At 44.2% G+C, this 15217-nt stretch overlaps 1 protein-coding gene across 1 annotated transcript in view; it reads right to left on the reverse strand.

The window, feature by feature from the left end:
• Positions 1–13012, reverse strand: part of LOC308082035 (NACHT, LRR and PYD domains-containing protein 3-like) — a gene marked incomplete at its 3' end in the record, with an annotated part of 74618 nt that extends 61606 nt beyond the window's left edge. Inside the window, exons 1-2 of the mRNA XM_080423646.1 lie at positions 12951–13012; positions 3409–3475 (exon numbers count right to left, since the gene is read on the reverse strand). Of these exons, the coding sequence (XP_080279772.1) occupies positions 3409–3441 (33 nt within the window). The 5' untranslated portion in view covers positions 3442–3475; positions 12951–13012. The remainder of the gene's footprint in view (positions 1–3408; positions 3476–12950) is intronic.
• Between the last annotated feature and the right edge of the window lie 2205 nt (positions 13013–15217).

Below are 15217 nucleotides of genomic sequence, written 5' to 3' on the forward strand. Positions count from 1 at the left end.
GGCGGTAACGGGTAATTAACGCATTACTACAAGGAGAAGCTGTAGCCTAATATATTATTAAAATGACACTACGTTACTATGTTACTTTGTGCGTTACCCACGTTTTTTATCATCCACCTTTGTGCAATAATCCCGAACAGAGCTACAATAGTGTGACAACTGCCAGCTATAATCTAGTAGGCTACTGTAAGTGTACATCAATCATAGCCTCTCAAACCAAGATACATTGCTACTGTGCGTAATGTGCCGTCGCCTACCTACCCAAAATAACAGACATACAAGCTATCAACGCGCTGCGTCATGGCGTGTCGACAGCTTACAGATCTGATCTTTTGGGCACATAAACAATGAGGCGCGACGGAGTATACAACACTACGCATTATGGAAACCAAATAAGCCTGTGAGGTCTGTAATATTACATTACGTCGTCGACAACATAGACATGTAACTTGCTTGTAGTCAGTGGTTCTCAACCTGTGGGTCGGGACCACAACGGAGCTCACAATGCCTCGCAAGCTTGTAGATCTGCTATTTTCCCAATATTTATCTGTGGAACCGAGTCAAACTAAATGTGGATCCCCAGTTCAAATATGATTCTTTTGGGGGGTGACGGCCTGAAAAGGTTTGAGAACCACAGCTTTAATGCAGTGAACATAACATGAGCGTAGCGTTTACCGTGGTGAAGTGTTGAATATTCACCCAGCTGGGTTTAACGAGACAGCGGCGCAAAATGAAAATCTGATGTTTCCTAAACGTGCTGTCACAGATGATCCGACCATCTTATAAAAAATGTAAGCATATGCCAAGATAACTGAGGTTAAATAGCTGATTCTGAGCTAAACATATGTTTAATTTCGAAGTTTTTATATTTAAACTTTATGATGAAAGGCCGCGGCGGCCACACACATAGCAGCTGTTGTGCTCGCCTCTCCATGTTTACGTTAATGAGCAGCACGAAACAGCTTGACTGAAGCCGGCTCCGTGCAGCGCGCACTGGAGCGGAGGTTTCTTTGCGGGAGGGGACAGGGGAGTGGAAGTTTTTTGGGCATTTCATTCATTTATTTGTCAAAAAAAAAAAAACATAAAATAAAGATTGTCCACAAGTCTTTGAGCTCGAGTCCGAGTCAAGTCTCAAGTCTTTGAGGGGCAAGTCGAGTCTGGAGTCTCATTTGTGGCGACTCGAGTACGAGTCCCCGACTCCAGTCCCCATCTCTGCTACTAAACTGGAAGACTCATAAAGCACTAAGCTTGTTTAAAATGAGATCCCCATGCACACAAATCAATGATGACATATAAGAGACAGACAGATATACACACTACTATACAGAACGTCATACAATCAATGGAAATTAACTAAGTACATTTACTCAAGTACTGTACTTAAGTACACTTTTTAGGTATGTTTAATACTTTATTGGAGTAAAGAAAGCACCTTAAACTGTTTACAGCACTTTCATTTGTATTGTATGCTGCTCATGCAGTCCTTGTTCTGTGGACTTTAATTGAATAAAAAGTATAGAAAGAGGCTTGTGTCTTGTCATGTCACTTGTGTGAGCTGTCAACAGGTGTTGACTGATTGATTGGCAGACAGCTGTCAATCAGTGACTGTCAATCAGTCTGGCTGCCCAGTGAGAATCTTACTCTCTCTGCTCTTTGGATACCTAAATAAAATTATGTAGAGTGTACATGGAAAAACAAGAGAGCAGAAAAAAATGTGTGATATGTTTTATTTTATTTTCCTGAAGCGATTATTTTACAATGGTCTCAATCATTCAGAAATAATGTTTGTTCATGAGCTGCTCCAGCCGGCTCCATCCACTGCAATGTAATTCATCGAACTTCCGGTGTGTGTGTCACGTCATATATCTAGAGAACGGACGGGTTCATGTCCTTTCCTTTCTAAATCTTCCTTGGTATGTATGCTGTCAGTAGCTACAGAGCTACCTTGGTATGCAAGCTGCCAGTAGCTACAGAGCTAACTTGTATGTATGCTGCCAGTAACTACAGAACTACCTTGTATGCATGCTGCCAGTAGCTACAGGGCTACCTTGTATGCATGCTGCCAGTAGCTACAGAGCTACCTTGTATGCATGCTGCCAATAGCTACAGAGCTACCTTGTATGTATGCTGCCAGTAGCTACAGAGCTACCTTTTATGCATGCTGCCAGTAGCTGCAGAGCTACCTTGTATGAATGCTGCCAGTAGCTACAGAGCTACCTTGTATGCATGCTGTCAGTAGCTACAGAGCTACCTTGTATGCATGCTGTCAGTAAGCTACAGAGCTACCTTGTATGAATGCTGCCAGTAGCTACAGAGCTACCTTGTATGAATGCTGCCAGTAGCTACCTTGTATGAATGCTGGCAGTAGCTACAGAGCTACCTTGTATGTATGCTGCCAGTAGCTACAGAGCTACCTTGTATGCATGCTGCCAGTAGCTACAGAGCTACCTTGTATGAATGCTGCCAGTAGCTACAGAGCTACCTTGTATGAATGCTGCCAGTAGCTACCTTGTATGAATGCTGCCAGTAGCTACAGAGCTACCTTGTATGTATGCTGCCAGTAGCTACAGAGCTACCTTGTATGCATGCTGTCAGTAGGCTACAGAGCTACCTTGTATGCATGCTGCCAGTAGGCTACAGAGCTACCTTGTATGCATACTGCCAGTAGCTACAGAGATACCTTGTATGCATACTGCCAGTAGGCTACAGAGCTACCTTGTATGCATACTGCCAGTAGCTACAGAGCTACCTTGTATGCATGCTGCCAGTAGCTACCGTGTATGCTCCCAGTAGCTACAGAGCTACATTGTATGCATGCTGCCAGTAGGCTACAGAGCTACCTCTGATTTTTACAAACACACCGTTTGCTACCACTCCTGGAGATTCTGTCCAAAACTCATTGGTACACCATATCTCTGTAGTCAATAGATAGGGTGTGATCAAGATGTATCTGTCCTATTTTTCTGATTCCATTCCGATTGGCTTTCATAGTTTACGGGAGGGGTCCGTTTTGCACAAAATGACAAATACTGAATGCAGTGTTCTACTGCGTGAAACTTTGCACGCACATTCCAAGTAGGCCAAGGAAGAACTTACATCCTATTTTTTTAAATCAGCCTGGCGACTCTTAAACCGTACAGCATGGGTAGGCAACCCATTCTGGCAGGGATTTGAGCTCGAGGATCACATTTTTCTATTTATTAATTTTTTTGGGGGGGGGAAATATTTATTTGCTGTACAAATGTTTCAGCAAAATTTAAGTAAATTAAAACAATTTCAAATACAATGCATTTTGTGATTAACAACTGTATTTGAATACCTACAGTATTGTCTATTGTGGATGTCTACAATGCATTTAAACACCCTGGACTCCGGTCTGCAGTTAGTTTGGTGTGTAAATAAACATACCTTTTGTTGTTTCCGTGATTGATTTTTCCCCATTTTTACTTCTTCTTTGCTGCTTCTTCAATTGGTTCTGGTGACAACAACAACAGTGGCATTTATTATAACTTCATGTGCAGTAAGTCATAGATAGATAGATGACATCAGCACAATAGATTGGATGATACAATAGTCACACAACGTCATTATGCTACAGTCACAGAGAGTCAGTTACTGCTGCTCTATATGCAGTGGCGAGCCGTCAGGGCCAGCAAAGCCTTCTCTGCTGGCCCTGCTGCACTTAACTGATTCAGAAATGTATATTTCATAATATATATTTATTTTTCACGAACATATTGTATTTATTTCGCTGCCGTCATTGCACTGTCTCTCAGTCAGACTGGACGTGCAGACGCGTTTTTAAACCAATCAGATGTTTTTCTTGTGTTGTCTCCGGGTAAAAATCTCCACCGTGAGGCCTTCAGAAGCTCAACTGAATCCACCTGCTGTTGAAGTAAATGGGGCAGATATTTAGATTGGCAGGTTCTTTAACCAATCAGATTTCGAGTTTGCCCTGCTGGGCGTATTCTTTCAGGAATCAGGGCCTTCTAGCTGGTCTACCTGATGACGTTAACTAGGGGTCTTCAACCTTTTCAGGCCAAGGACCCCTCAGCTGAGAGAGAGATGAAGTAGGGTCCCACTCTATATTGTATAAAATTGTGTTTCAGATGAACCTTTTTTTTTTACTTGGTCTGCTCTTTTTTCCCTCTACACCTATACCTCTTTGCCAAAAATAGCCGATCTACAATGTGAGCTTGTAGATCTGCAATTTTTGGCTAAAGCTTTGTGTTGAATCAGGTTATTCCACTATGTGTTGTTGCCTGGTTATGTCGCGCTGGGAACACATGGGATCGCACTGGGAACGCGCTGGGAACACATGGGATCGCACTGGGAACACATGGGATCGCGTTGGGAACACATGGGAACGCGCTGGGAACACATGGGATCGCGCTGGGAACACATGGGATCACGCTGGGAACACATGGGATCACGCTGGGAACACATGGGATCGCACTGGGAACGCGCTGGGAACACATGGGATCATGCTGGGAACACATGGGATCGCGCTGGGAACACATGGGAACGCGCTGGGAACGCATGCAGGAGCAGCGCGCATGCGTTCAATAGACCCTTCGGTTCTATTGAACTGACAACTGACAAAGCCGCTCCAGCCTCATCCTAGGGTAGGAATAATCTCCTATCGCTCATTTGTTCTTCAATCTCCATCTGGAGGAGATGGGAGTGGTTGGTCCTGATGACCTCCTCTGTACCTTAACACTTGGTTTTCTTTAGTTTTTTTTTTGCTCTTTTGTTTCCTTTTCTTTTGTGACAATACATTTTATTTAAATATTAATAAGGTGGGCATAATAAGCTTCGGCTTCAGCCCAAACCTTTTCGGCCAAAATTATCTTGTTGACATTATTCTGTATGTTCAACTGTTTGTTTTTCTAAATCATGACCGAAATAAATAAATAAACTAACTACCTACCTACCTACCTACCTACCTTCACTACATCCTCCACCCTGTCCAGTGTAGCCCCGCCCCCAACAACGCCTTCCCCACATCCTCCATTCCAGTGTAGCCCCAATGCCCCCCCCCTCCCCCGTCATGTCATTGGCCTTCTCTCTGGTCCCTGTCACTGCAGCACAGCAGAAAGTAAGAACTTTGGAATCAATGCTGGGGAAGATTGCCAATTACTGCCTCATTATTTCTTGTAGTACTTTGGTGATACATTCAACATCACTAGAGTTTATATGACAAACATTAAGGCAGCATTTTGGTTTTCATGCCACTGGTGCACATTTTATTGACTTTAATGACATTCATCTGGAAGGTGATGAGCACCCAGAGGACTTTCATCAACGGCTTCTAGCCTTTGTAGAGGATTCATTGTTGTGTGGCAACGGCCTTAGCCTTAGGAAGAGGAGCTCTCACATTTTACATATGGTGTTCCTCACATGGCTCAGACTCATTCATCCTGGTCTGCCAAGTCTCGTCAAACAGCGGTATGGCATGGAGCTGAGATCACGTACCTTTCATTGTTGTCACTGTTGGATGAGATTTGTGCCTCTGACGACACAAAGAGCTTCCACATGGCAGTGCCTCACAAGCCTTGCTAGCCAAAGGGCTGCATTCAGAGCACGTCATTCGTTGGCCCAGACGGCTACGCCAGGAAAAAGTGTGCCCTCTGTGCCAGCAGGCGGGGTGCCAGGAGACCCGCCATTTACTGAGTGATTGCAGTTACCTCCCTGAGAAGGACTGTTGATACGTTGTCAGGGCGAGGCAGATCGTAGAAGTCTTGGAGGGCGAGTTTGATGCCGACAGTGATGTGTGTGACAGCTCACCGACTGACCTGGAGACTGGTGCCGGCACCCGCAGCCTCTCAGCCCATCGGGTTGGTCTTCAGTCAATCAGGTTCGGACAAGTGACTTTCCATAACTGGACGTGTTCTCTGGCCACCATGTCGTCTGGATCACGCTCGACAGCGGGGCACAGGTGACATGATGCACCACTCCACAGCAGCACGGCTCGGGGCTCGGGTCGTAGCCATCTCACAGTCGGCCTGATGGAGCCTCACGGCTGCAGGTGGTTGGCCAGACGCAAATCTCCTTTACTCGGGATGACAAGGAGTTACAGTTTACCGGCCTCATTGTGGATGATCTTGATGATGAGGTGCTTGCTAGCACCCCCTTTCACAGAGTTGAATTACATTGCTTTCCGCCCTGCCAAGAGAGAGAGGTGAGGCTCGCCGTGTCCGGTGCAGCGGCTGTACTTCGCGCTCCGACTCCCTCAAGGACTGTATGCTTGGGAGAGTTTATTGAGGTGCTGTTTCCAGACGGATGCCCACCACAGGACCCTGTGAAACATGCACCAAATAAGACTGATGTGCAGGTTGACTCGGACAGCCCCCTCCCGCCGGAGGTGTGTGTGCAGTTTGGAGCAGTACTTAACATGAAGTTGTCTTCAGCCCGGGAATTAAAGGATACAATGGTGCCGCTGGGTCATTTGAGGCCAAGATCAACTTGGAGCCATTCGAGCCTCCACAGCAAAAAGAGACCCTTCCTCTTTATGCACGAGGCAAGCTTGAGGAGCTTCAGGATAAGATTGACCAGCTGGAGGACGTCAGCGTCTTCAAGCGCCCGGAGGATGTCGGGTGGTGGTGGATTATCTAAACCCGTCTTTTCTTGTGAATAAGCAGAGTGGGGTGGTCACAGTTGGTAATGGCATTCATGGATGTTGGCCGCTACAATAAGCCCGTCCCTCATTACTTCCCGACGTTGACTCCTTGTTGACGTTGACTCCTCTTCGCCTCATTGCGCGGTGGAGACACATCGTGGTCTAGGACTTGGCGAATGCATTTTAGAAAATACCGCTTGCACCTGAGTCTATGGAGTACTGCGCCGTTGCCACGACCTTTAAGAGAGTGCGAGTGGGTGCGAATGGGGTTCCGCAGGGGTCTGTCCTCTCATCGATGCTGTTCAACATCTACATCTACGACCTACCGTAGACAACATCCAGAATATACGGTTACGCAGCTGACCTGGCCATTATGATGTGACGACCAACATGGAGGGTGATGGAAGATGGCCTCAACCAGGACATCTAGGCAGCCTACCTTTGTAGGTGGTGCCTGCAGCTCAGCATCGGCAAGACGTAAGCGTGTCACCTCAACAACAGCGAAGCAAAAAGGTAACTGGACGTGTTTGTCGATAACAACCAGTAGGCCCCAAAGTACCTCGGCATAAGCCTTGATAGGATACTGTCCTAAACAACACCTAGAGGAAGTGAAGGCCAAAGTGTCTTCAAGGGTCTCGCTAATCCGCCGTCTCACTGGCACGTCCTGGAATGCCTCTGGCAAGGGACCAAATACTCTCCACGCAAGCCCTGGTTTTCACTGGAGCCAAATATTGTGCCCCAGCCTGGTGTAGAAGTCCATATTTCTCCGGCCGGCCTACGACGAGAGGCTGCTACCCTCACACTATCAAGGAAAGCCCAGAAATATGACACCACTACGACAGTGTTGTCTCCAAACAGACTCAAGTCTCGCCACCGATACAACAAGAACAAGATGCTCAGTTCTATCTCTGAGGGCCTGTCTACAAAGGCATCCTGGAAGCAGGAGTGGGAGTCAGCTGGGCCCACACGTTGTCACCACTACATCTGGGACCCGGGAGACGAACACATAATCAATCATAAGCAAGCACGATGATATAGTAAGCTCCACTTGGTCGGAGGCGCCTCCTTCCGCGTTCGCAACCACCTGTCCCCTGTACAGACTACCTTCACAACACATAGACCACCTGTCCTCTGTTCAGACCACCTTCACAACATATAATCAACACCTGTCCCCTGTACAGACCACCTTCACAACACATAATCAACACCCGTCCTCTGTACAGAGCACCTTCACAACACATAGACCACCTGTCCCCTGTACAGACTACCTTCACAACACATAGACCACCTGTCCTCTGTACAGACCACCTTCACAACATATAATCAACACCTGTCCCCTGTACAGACCACCTTCACAACACATAATGAACACCTGTCCTCTGTACAGAGCACCTTCACAACACATAGACCACCTGTCCTCTGTACAGACCACCTTCACAACACATAATCAACACCTGTCCTCTGTACAGACCACCTTCACAACACATAATCACCAGCTGTGCCCTGTATAGACCACCATTGATGTGAGACCTGAGATGAGGGCATGGCTACACAACATTGAGCTGGACATCTTCTGATGATGATGATGATGATACACAAAAGAAGAACATACGCGAGCATTTTTGGCCGTCATCTTAAACTTCTTCCATTTTCTAATAATTGTGCCAACAGTTGTTGCCTTCTCACCAAGCTGCTTGCCTATTGTCCTGTAGCCCATCCCAGCCTTGTGCAGGTCTACAATTTTGTCCCTGATGTCCTTAGACAGCTCTTTGGTCTTGCCCATTGTGGAGTCGAGGTTAAAGTGTGTGCAGAGGTGTCTTTTATACAGGTAACAAGTTGAAACAGGTACAGTTAATACAGGTAATGAGTGGAGAATAGGAGGGCTTCTTAAAGAACAAGAAACAGGTCTGCGAGAGCCGGAGTTCTTACTGGTTGGTAGGTAATCAAATACTTATTTCATGCAATAAGATGCAAATTAATTACTTAAACATCATACAATGTGATTTTCTGGATTTTTTTCTGGATTCTGTCTCTCACAGTTGAAGTGTACTGTACCTATGATAAAAAATACAGACCACTACATTCTCTGTTAGTGGGAAAACCTGCAAAATCGGAAGTGTATCACATACTTTTTCTCCCCACTGTATATATAAGATTTAATTATAAGATCAGATATAATTATTATCTACCTCAATCTTCAAAATACATATATAATATATATAATACATATAATGGAACCAAATGGACCCTTACATTTCATCATGATTGTCTTACATTTCTGTAACTCAGTGTACAAATAGAGCAAACTGGACAATAACAGATCTACAAGCTCACAACGCTTCATGTCTACTGTGAAACTGAACATTAATAACAGCTCTACAAGCTCACAACGCATCATGTCTACTGTCAAACTGAACAATAATAACAGATCTACAAGCTGAAGCTCACAACGCATCATGTCTACTGTCAAACTGAACAATAATAACAGATCTACAAGCTCACAACGGATCATGTCTACTGTCAAACTGAACAATAATAACCGATCAACTCACAAGCTCACAATGCATCAGACACATCATGACCCTGACACGTCGACAATGTGAGCTTGTAGATCTGCTGTTTCTGAAAACTTTTCAAATTGTAGATTGTGAGACTGTCAGATGTTTAATCTCAACCACAACATTCACTTTACCGCCACCTGTTGGACACAATGAGAAGTGCATCCAACCTGCTAAGAGCTGTAGAGGAGATAAAGTATCAAAGTTTATAATGTTTAACTATATCTATATATAAGATTTAATTAATATTAATGTCAGATATAATTATATATTATACAACACAGCAATAGATCAACAATGTTATAATACATATAAAACAAATATACAAACATACAAACGAAAAAGTGCATAGCAGAAAATAGTGAGGCAGGATCAGTGGTCGTGGAGAATGGGATTAGCTGTGCTCAAAGGCAAGAGAAAGGAAATAGGTCTTCGGTAATGATTTAAAAATGTTTATGGACTGAGTGGCTCTTATATTAAATGGAAGGCTGTTCCAGAGCCTCAGCAGCCGCGGCAAAAGCTTGGTCGCCTCTAGAACTTTTATTGGTCGAGAGCTCAGTCAATAGGAGCTGATTGGCCGACCTTAGGGGTCTGGATGGAGTGTAATCATTGATGAGGTCAGTGAGAAATGAGGTCAGTCAAAGAGAAAAGCCCATTACGTGCTTTGAAAGCAAACATTAAAACCTTAAAATCGATTCTCAAGCGGACCGGGAGCCAATGGAGAGGCCAGAACAGGAGTGATGTGCTTGCACTTCTTAGCACCAGTGAGGAGGCAGGCAGTGGCGTTTTGGATGAGCTGCAGACGTCTAAGCAGTGATAGGTCCATGCCAATGTAAATGTGAATTACAATAATCCAGCCTGGATGAGATGAAGGCGTGGATTACTCTCTCGAGGTTGCTGGGAGAGAGGTATTGCTTGACCTTTGCCAATAGGCACAGCTGGAAGAAGCTGGAACTAACCATTGAGCTGACCTGATTGTCAAATTTTAAATTAGTGTCAAAGGTGACACCATAAGGGTGAATGTTGGAGCTTAGGGGGCCTAGGGTGCGCCATCATGTCTACTGTCATATTGAACAAAAATAACAGATTTACAAGCTCACAACGCATCAGATGCATTATGACCCTGATACTTCGACAATGTGTGCTTGTAGATCTGCTGTTTTTGAAAACTTTTCAAATTGTAGATTGTGAGACTGTCAGATGTTTGGTCTCAACCACATCATTCACTATACTGTCACCTGTTGGACACAATGAGAAGTGTATCCAATATAATTATCCAATATATATTATATCAGATATAATTATATCTACCTCAATGTTCATAATACATAATAAAATGTGAATATAATGGAACCAAATGGACCCTTACATTTCATCATGATTGTCTTACATTTCTGTAACTCAGTGTAGAAACAGAGCAGATATGAACACAGGTGTGTGTTGACATTTTAACTTGTACTCGGGTCCAACTTGGAGACAAAAAGTTTAACCCCTTGAGCCTCTGTGTTCTGGTTAGAACTTTAGCAGAAAATATCCGATCTACAAGCTCACAATGTGTCACAATGCAACTCTTATGTAGAGCAAACCTTTTACATCTGTAAACCTGTGATGTGAAGATAAAGTTGATTCTGATTCAGCTTCAAACAGACGTACGCTGAGATCACCGATATTGTCTTTATCAATCTATTGTGACTTTGACTTGAGCGTACGGCTCAAATCTCACGTCTGGTCTCAGGTGGTGTAGGTTTAGGTTTATCATAGACCTGTGGTGAAGCATTGTGGCATTCTGACAGACATTTAAACATTATGCAGCAGACAATATTCACTTAAAATGATGTAACCCAACATCTTAAGAACTACCTAAGTATCCCTAACATAAATAGGTAGTTGTAATTACGGGGTTAACAGGTGACATAATTACAAGCATTTAAAAGTGAGGTATTAAAAACAATCAATTAGGTCGGATTAGAGGTCTTCACAGGTCAAATATAAATACCCGAATCCAAATGGACCCGTGATTTTTTTACCCGGAACCGAATGGACCCGGCCTATGGTCCAATATGAAGGACCGATACCCGAATGGACCCGCGAAAAATATACCTGTAACCGAATGGACCCGGGCCATTATTAGAAATTGAGATCCGGACCCGAACAGCACCGAGAGCTGTCGGAAACCGACCCGTATAGAACCGTGCCATAGAAGAACCGAACCCGTACATAACCTGAGCCTCCGAAAAACCCGAACGCAAAATTGTTTGCCAACGTCATTAGTACAAGTTGTCCAGCGTTAAATAAGACTTGTTTCATACTTTCTTACCTAAATGTATAGCCTCCATGACTATGATGTATAATCCCAGTCAATGCTCATTGGACAGCTATACAAAAATAAATCCACGTTCTAGATGTTTGTAATCCTTCTTCATTGCCAACTATAATCCACGTTAATTTCTAATGTTAAACCACATTTAATGTTGTTTAACATTATAATTGGCTTTGGAGTTTCCATTGTGCTTTGAGTATACCGGTAACAACATGTTGATATTAACTCGATTATTTTACCATTTTTAACCATTAACCAAAGCGTTACGTTAATCGACAACATTTGATATAACTGGTGTATATAAATGAGAGGGTAAAATATGTCCAAGGATTCGTCGGTGATGTCAAATCCTTGCTATCTTTAAAACAACTTCGAACATGGCGTAGCAGCCGTCGCTACTTCCTTGTTGCATAGTGACATCACTGTCGAATCCTTGGTATCTTTGTCCTAGTCTTTCAACGTGTGTGTTGATCAGCGCCGTTAATATGCGCTGTAGTCTTTGCTCGTGGTAGTGAAACACTAAACAGGATTATTATTTCATGTCAACATTCAAGTACAAGTATCAGAAGATGTAACTCAGGTAAAGTAATGCGCCTCTCTGCAAGTTTAACTAAAGTTTTCCACCTGTCCAAAGTTGTTCCTAATACAGACAGAGCCTTCGGTCAAGAAAGACGATCATCAAGGCTAATACAGACATAAATATGTTTTAATCATCCTATCCTTGTTAATATATCGCCATTTAGGTCAATGATATAACATTATGTAGTGATATGATAATATAAATAGCAGCCAGTCATTGACTGCGTCACTGCCAGTCTGTCTTCTGAGCGACCGACCTCCCTCCCTCCACCCGGGTATTAATGGAACCGTCCATTTCACAGTCTGAGCCCCGAGACCCCCCGCTCGCCGGGTCCACTGACTCCACTCGGGTATTAGTGGAACCGTGCATTTCACAGTCTGAGCCCCGAGAAACCCGCTCGCCGAGTCAACTCGGGTATTAGTGGAACCGTCCATTTCACAGTCGGAGAACAGAGACCCGAGACGGACTGTACCGGCTCCGACCCGGACCCGGAGTCACTTCTTGTGAATGGACCCGTGACCGAGCCGGGTACGGGTCGGAACCCGGGTATTTCGGGTTACATGCCTAACCCGACGAGCTTTAGGTCGGATGCTTAATCAGTCATCCATTTAAACAAGAGCTTTAACAGTCATTCAGATCAGATCTGGCTCAGACCTAGGCTATGAGGTGAGTTATTTAAATGACCATCGGTTGCAGCCGCCAGATTTATCAACACAGCGTCCATTCTCACGCTAAGATTGGCAGGATGCAACCCTTTGATAAATCACACCTGAGCCTCGTCTTAAGATGATTCCTGGGCTCGAATTGAAGCTGGTTTCTACGTTCAAATTGATGAATCAGGGTCAATGTGAGGGTTGTGACCCGGTAGCTCACCTGGTACAGAACGTACCACAGCTGGTCGTGGTTAGAATCCCACCTGAAGATCCATGTTGTAGGTCGTCCTCTCCGTCTTTCCTGTCTCTCTACTCACTGTCAAAATACAGCAGAAAATGAGTGTGTGTGTGCGTGTGCGTGTGTGTGCGTGCGTGCGTGCGTGCGTGTTCACACAACCCACGTTGAATATAAATATGAATCCATTTATGATTTTATTCCATAAGTCTTACAGTACCTGTGTTGTTGTGGTTCAGTCTAAGAAGACGTCTCTAGTGCTCTAGATGTCTTCATAGCTCTCACAGGACTTGAACAGGACCTGACCATAAAAGGAAACACATTCTCAGGTGAGAGTTTGATTGGTTTAGAACAGCGGTCAGATGTGTCGATACATTCAGGTAAACATGACCTTAGAAAACCTTGGAGTAAAGAGAAAGGGGCGTGGCATAGTGGAGTTTGTTGGTTTACTGAAGAGAAGTTTAGTAATAACTCTAAAAAGATACTGTAAATACAAATAAAACAACCCATAATTAATATCTCCGCCAGGCCAGACAGCCAAAGGCCGGAGATGATGTTTGCACCCTTGTTTGTTTCAAATTAGCCTCATGGTGCGCTATAGCCGGCTGCTTCACATTTTGGCCCATAACTCTTGAACCGTAGGTCATACGGTATAATCACATGTTTTAATTCCTTGGATCATGCTGCAACTAATCATAAAGACTAGATTTTCCAGTATTTTGTGTTTTCTTCAAAATACACTTTTTGTCTAAAACTCACACACATCTGTACACATGATATGTGGAGTCATTGCGAACGCGGGAGGAGGCGCGGCGAAGCCGCGCCTCCGACCAAGTGGAGCTTACTATGGGTGCGTTCGGAAATTACGCACCGGAGCACACTCGCCTATTAGTTTGTATTGGCCAGTGCGCTCAGTGCTGTATTTTCGAACGCGCCCTATGTAACCCTGCTTGGGTTGTGTCTCTCTCTCTCTCTCTCTCTGTGTCTCTGTGTCTCTGTGTGCACTGCCTGTGTGCAGCTCCTCTGAGATAAGTAAATGTCCAATATAGACGTACCATACATCAAATGAAAGGTCTTTGAAAACTGAACACACCTGTCAAGGTTGCGTTTAAGCCCGCCCCTTCCCCCGGAAGCCACGCCCCGGAGAAGGCTCCTAAAAACTCCCCATTGAAACCCCATGTTAAATGAAAAGTGCCCGAATCGCTCCCAAACTTTTTCTACCCCCCCTAAGTGGGGGTCTACGAACAAATACTTCGGGCTCGGATTTTGGCTCCGCCCCCCGGAAGTGGGTGAAACAGGCACTTCAAACACTTTGTTGAATTGTTCAAAAACATTCCAAGTTTTTTTTTGGGGAATTTGTATTTTTCTAAGATGCTCCTTTTAACGCAGATTTTTTTTTTTTTTTTAATTATTTTTTTTATTGGTTACTTTTTTTTAAATATTTTTTTTCATTCTTTTTTTTCTTTTTTTGCGTTCGCTTACCGCGTTCGCGCGTCTTACTTGTGTGATCAATGTGTATCAGTCAGATCATGAATATTCAATTATGATTGCCTATGATTGTAAATTGTTGTACCATATAATAATAATCCCTATGCCCTAACTATGTTATATCACATATTATGATATATTTCACCTCATCTATAAATTAACTCTTACTGAGCAGAAGTTGGTCTCAACAAAATCCACCAAAAAAACACACCAACCCCGCCCAGCCTCAAGCCAGATTTCCGCCCCTGTCCGGGGGTCCTCATGGACCCCATCAGACCCCGGCCACGGACCACCACCACCTCCTACTTTATATTTAGGAATGTGTTGAATGGATGAAGTGTCTTCTAGTCGAACTGAACGATTGGTTTGATTGTTTTGAACGATGTCAGGCGGTCAATGGGAACGCCGTGGCAACGTGACACCTGTCAATCTCAAAGACACCTGATTTAATATTTTAGGGAATTTAAGGCAAAAATAAGAATTAATACATAAATTATAAAATGTCATTGTGTGGCCCACCCATTGTTGGCCAGGCCCACCCACTACTTCATTTCTGCCTATGCCACTGTGTGTGTGTAAATGCAGACATATTAAACAGAAGCCACACGCTAAAAAAGGAAGTATCACATGACCTCACATGACTTACTGTCAACGGCTGACACACACACACACACACACACACACACACACACACACACACACACACACACACACACACACACACACACACACACACACACACACACACACACACACACACACAC

Source organism: Gymnoscopelus braueri (assembly GCF_963280865.1).
Source record: "Gymnoscopelus braueri genome assembly, chromosome: 3".
Classification (NCBI taxonomy): domain Eukaryota; kingdom Metazoa; phylum Chordata; class Actinopteri; order Myctophiformes; family Myctophidae; genus Gymnoscopelus; species Gymnoscopelus braueri.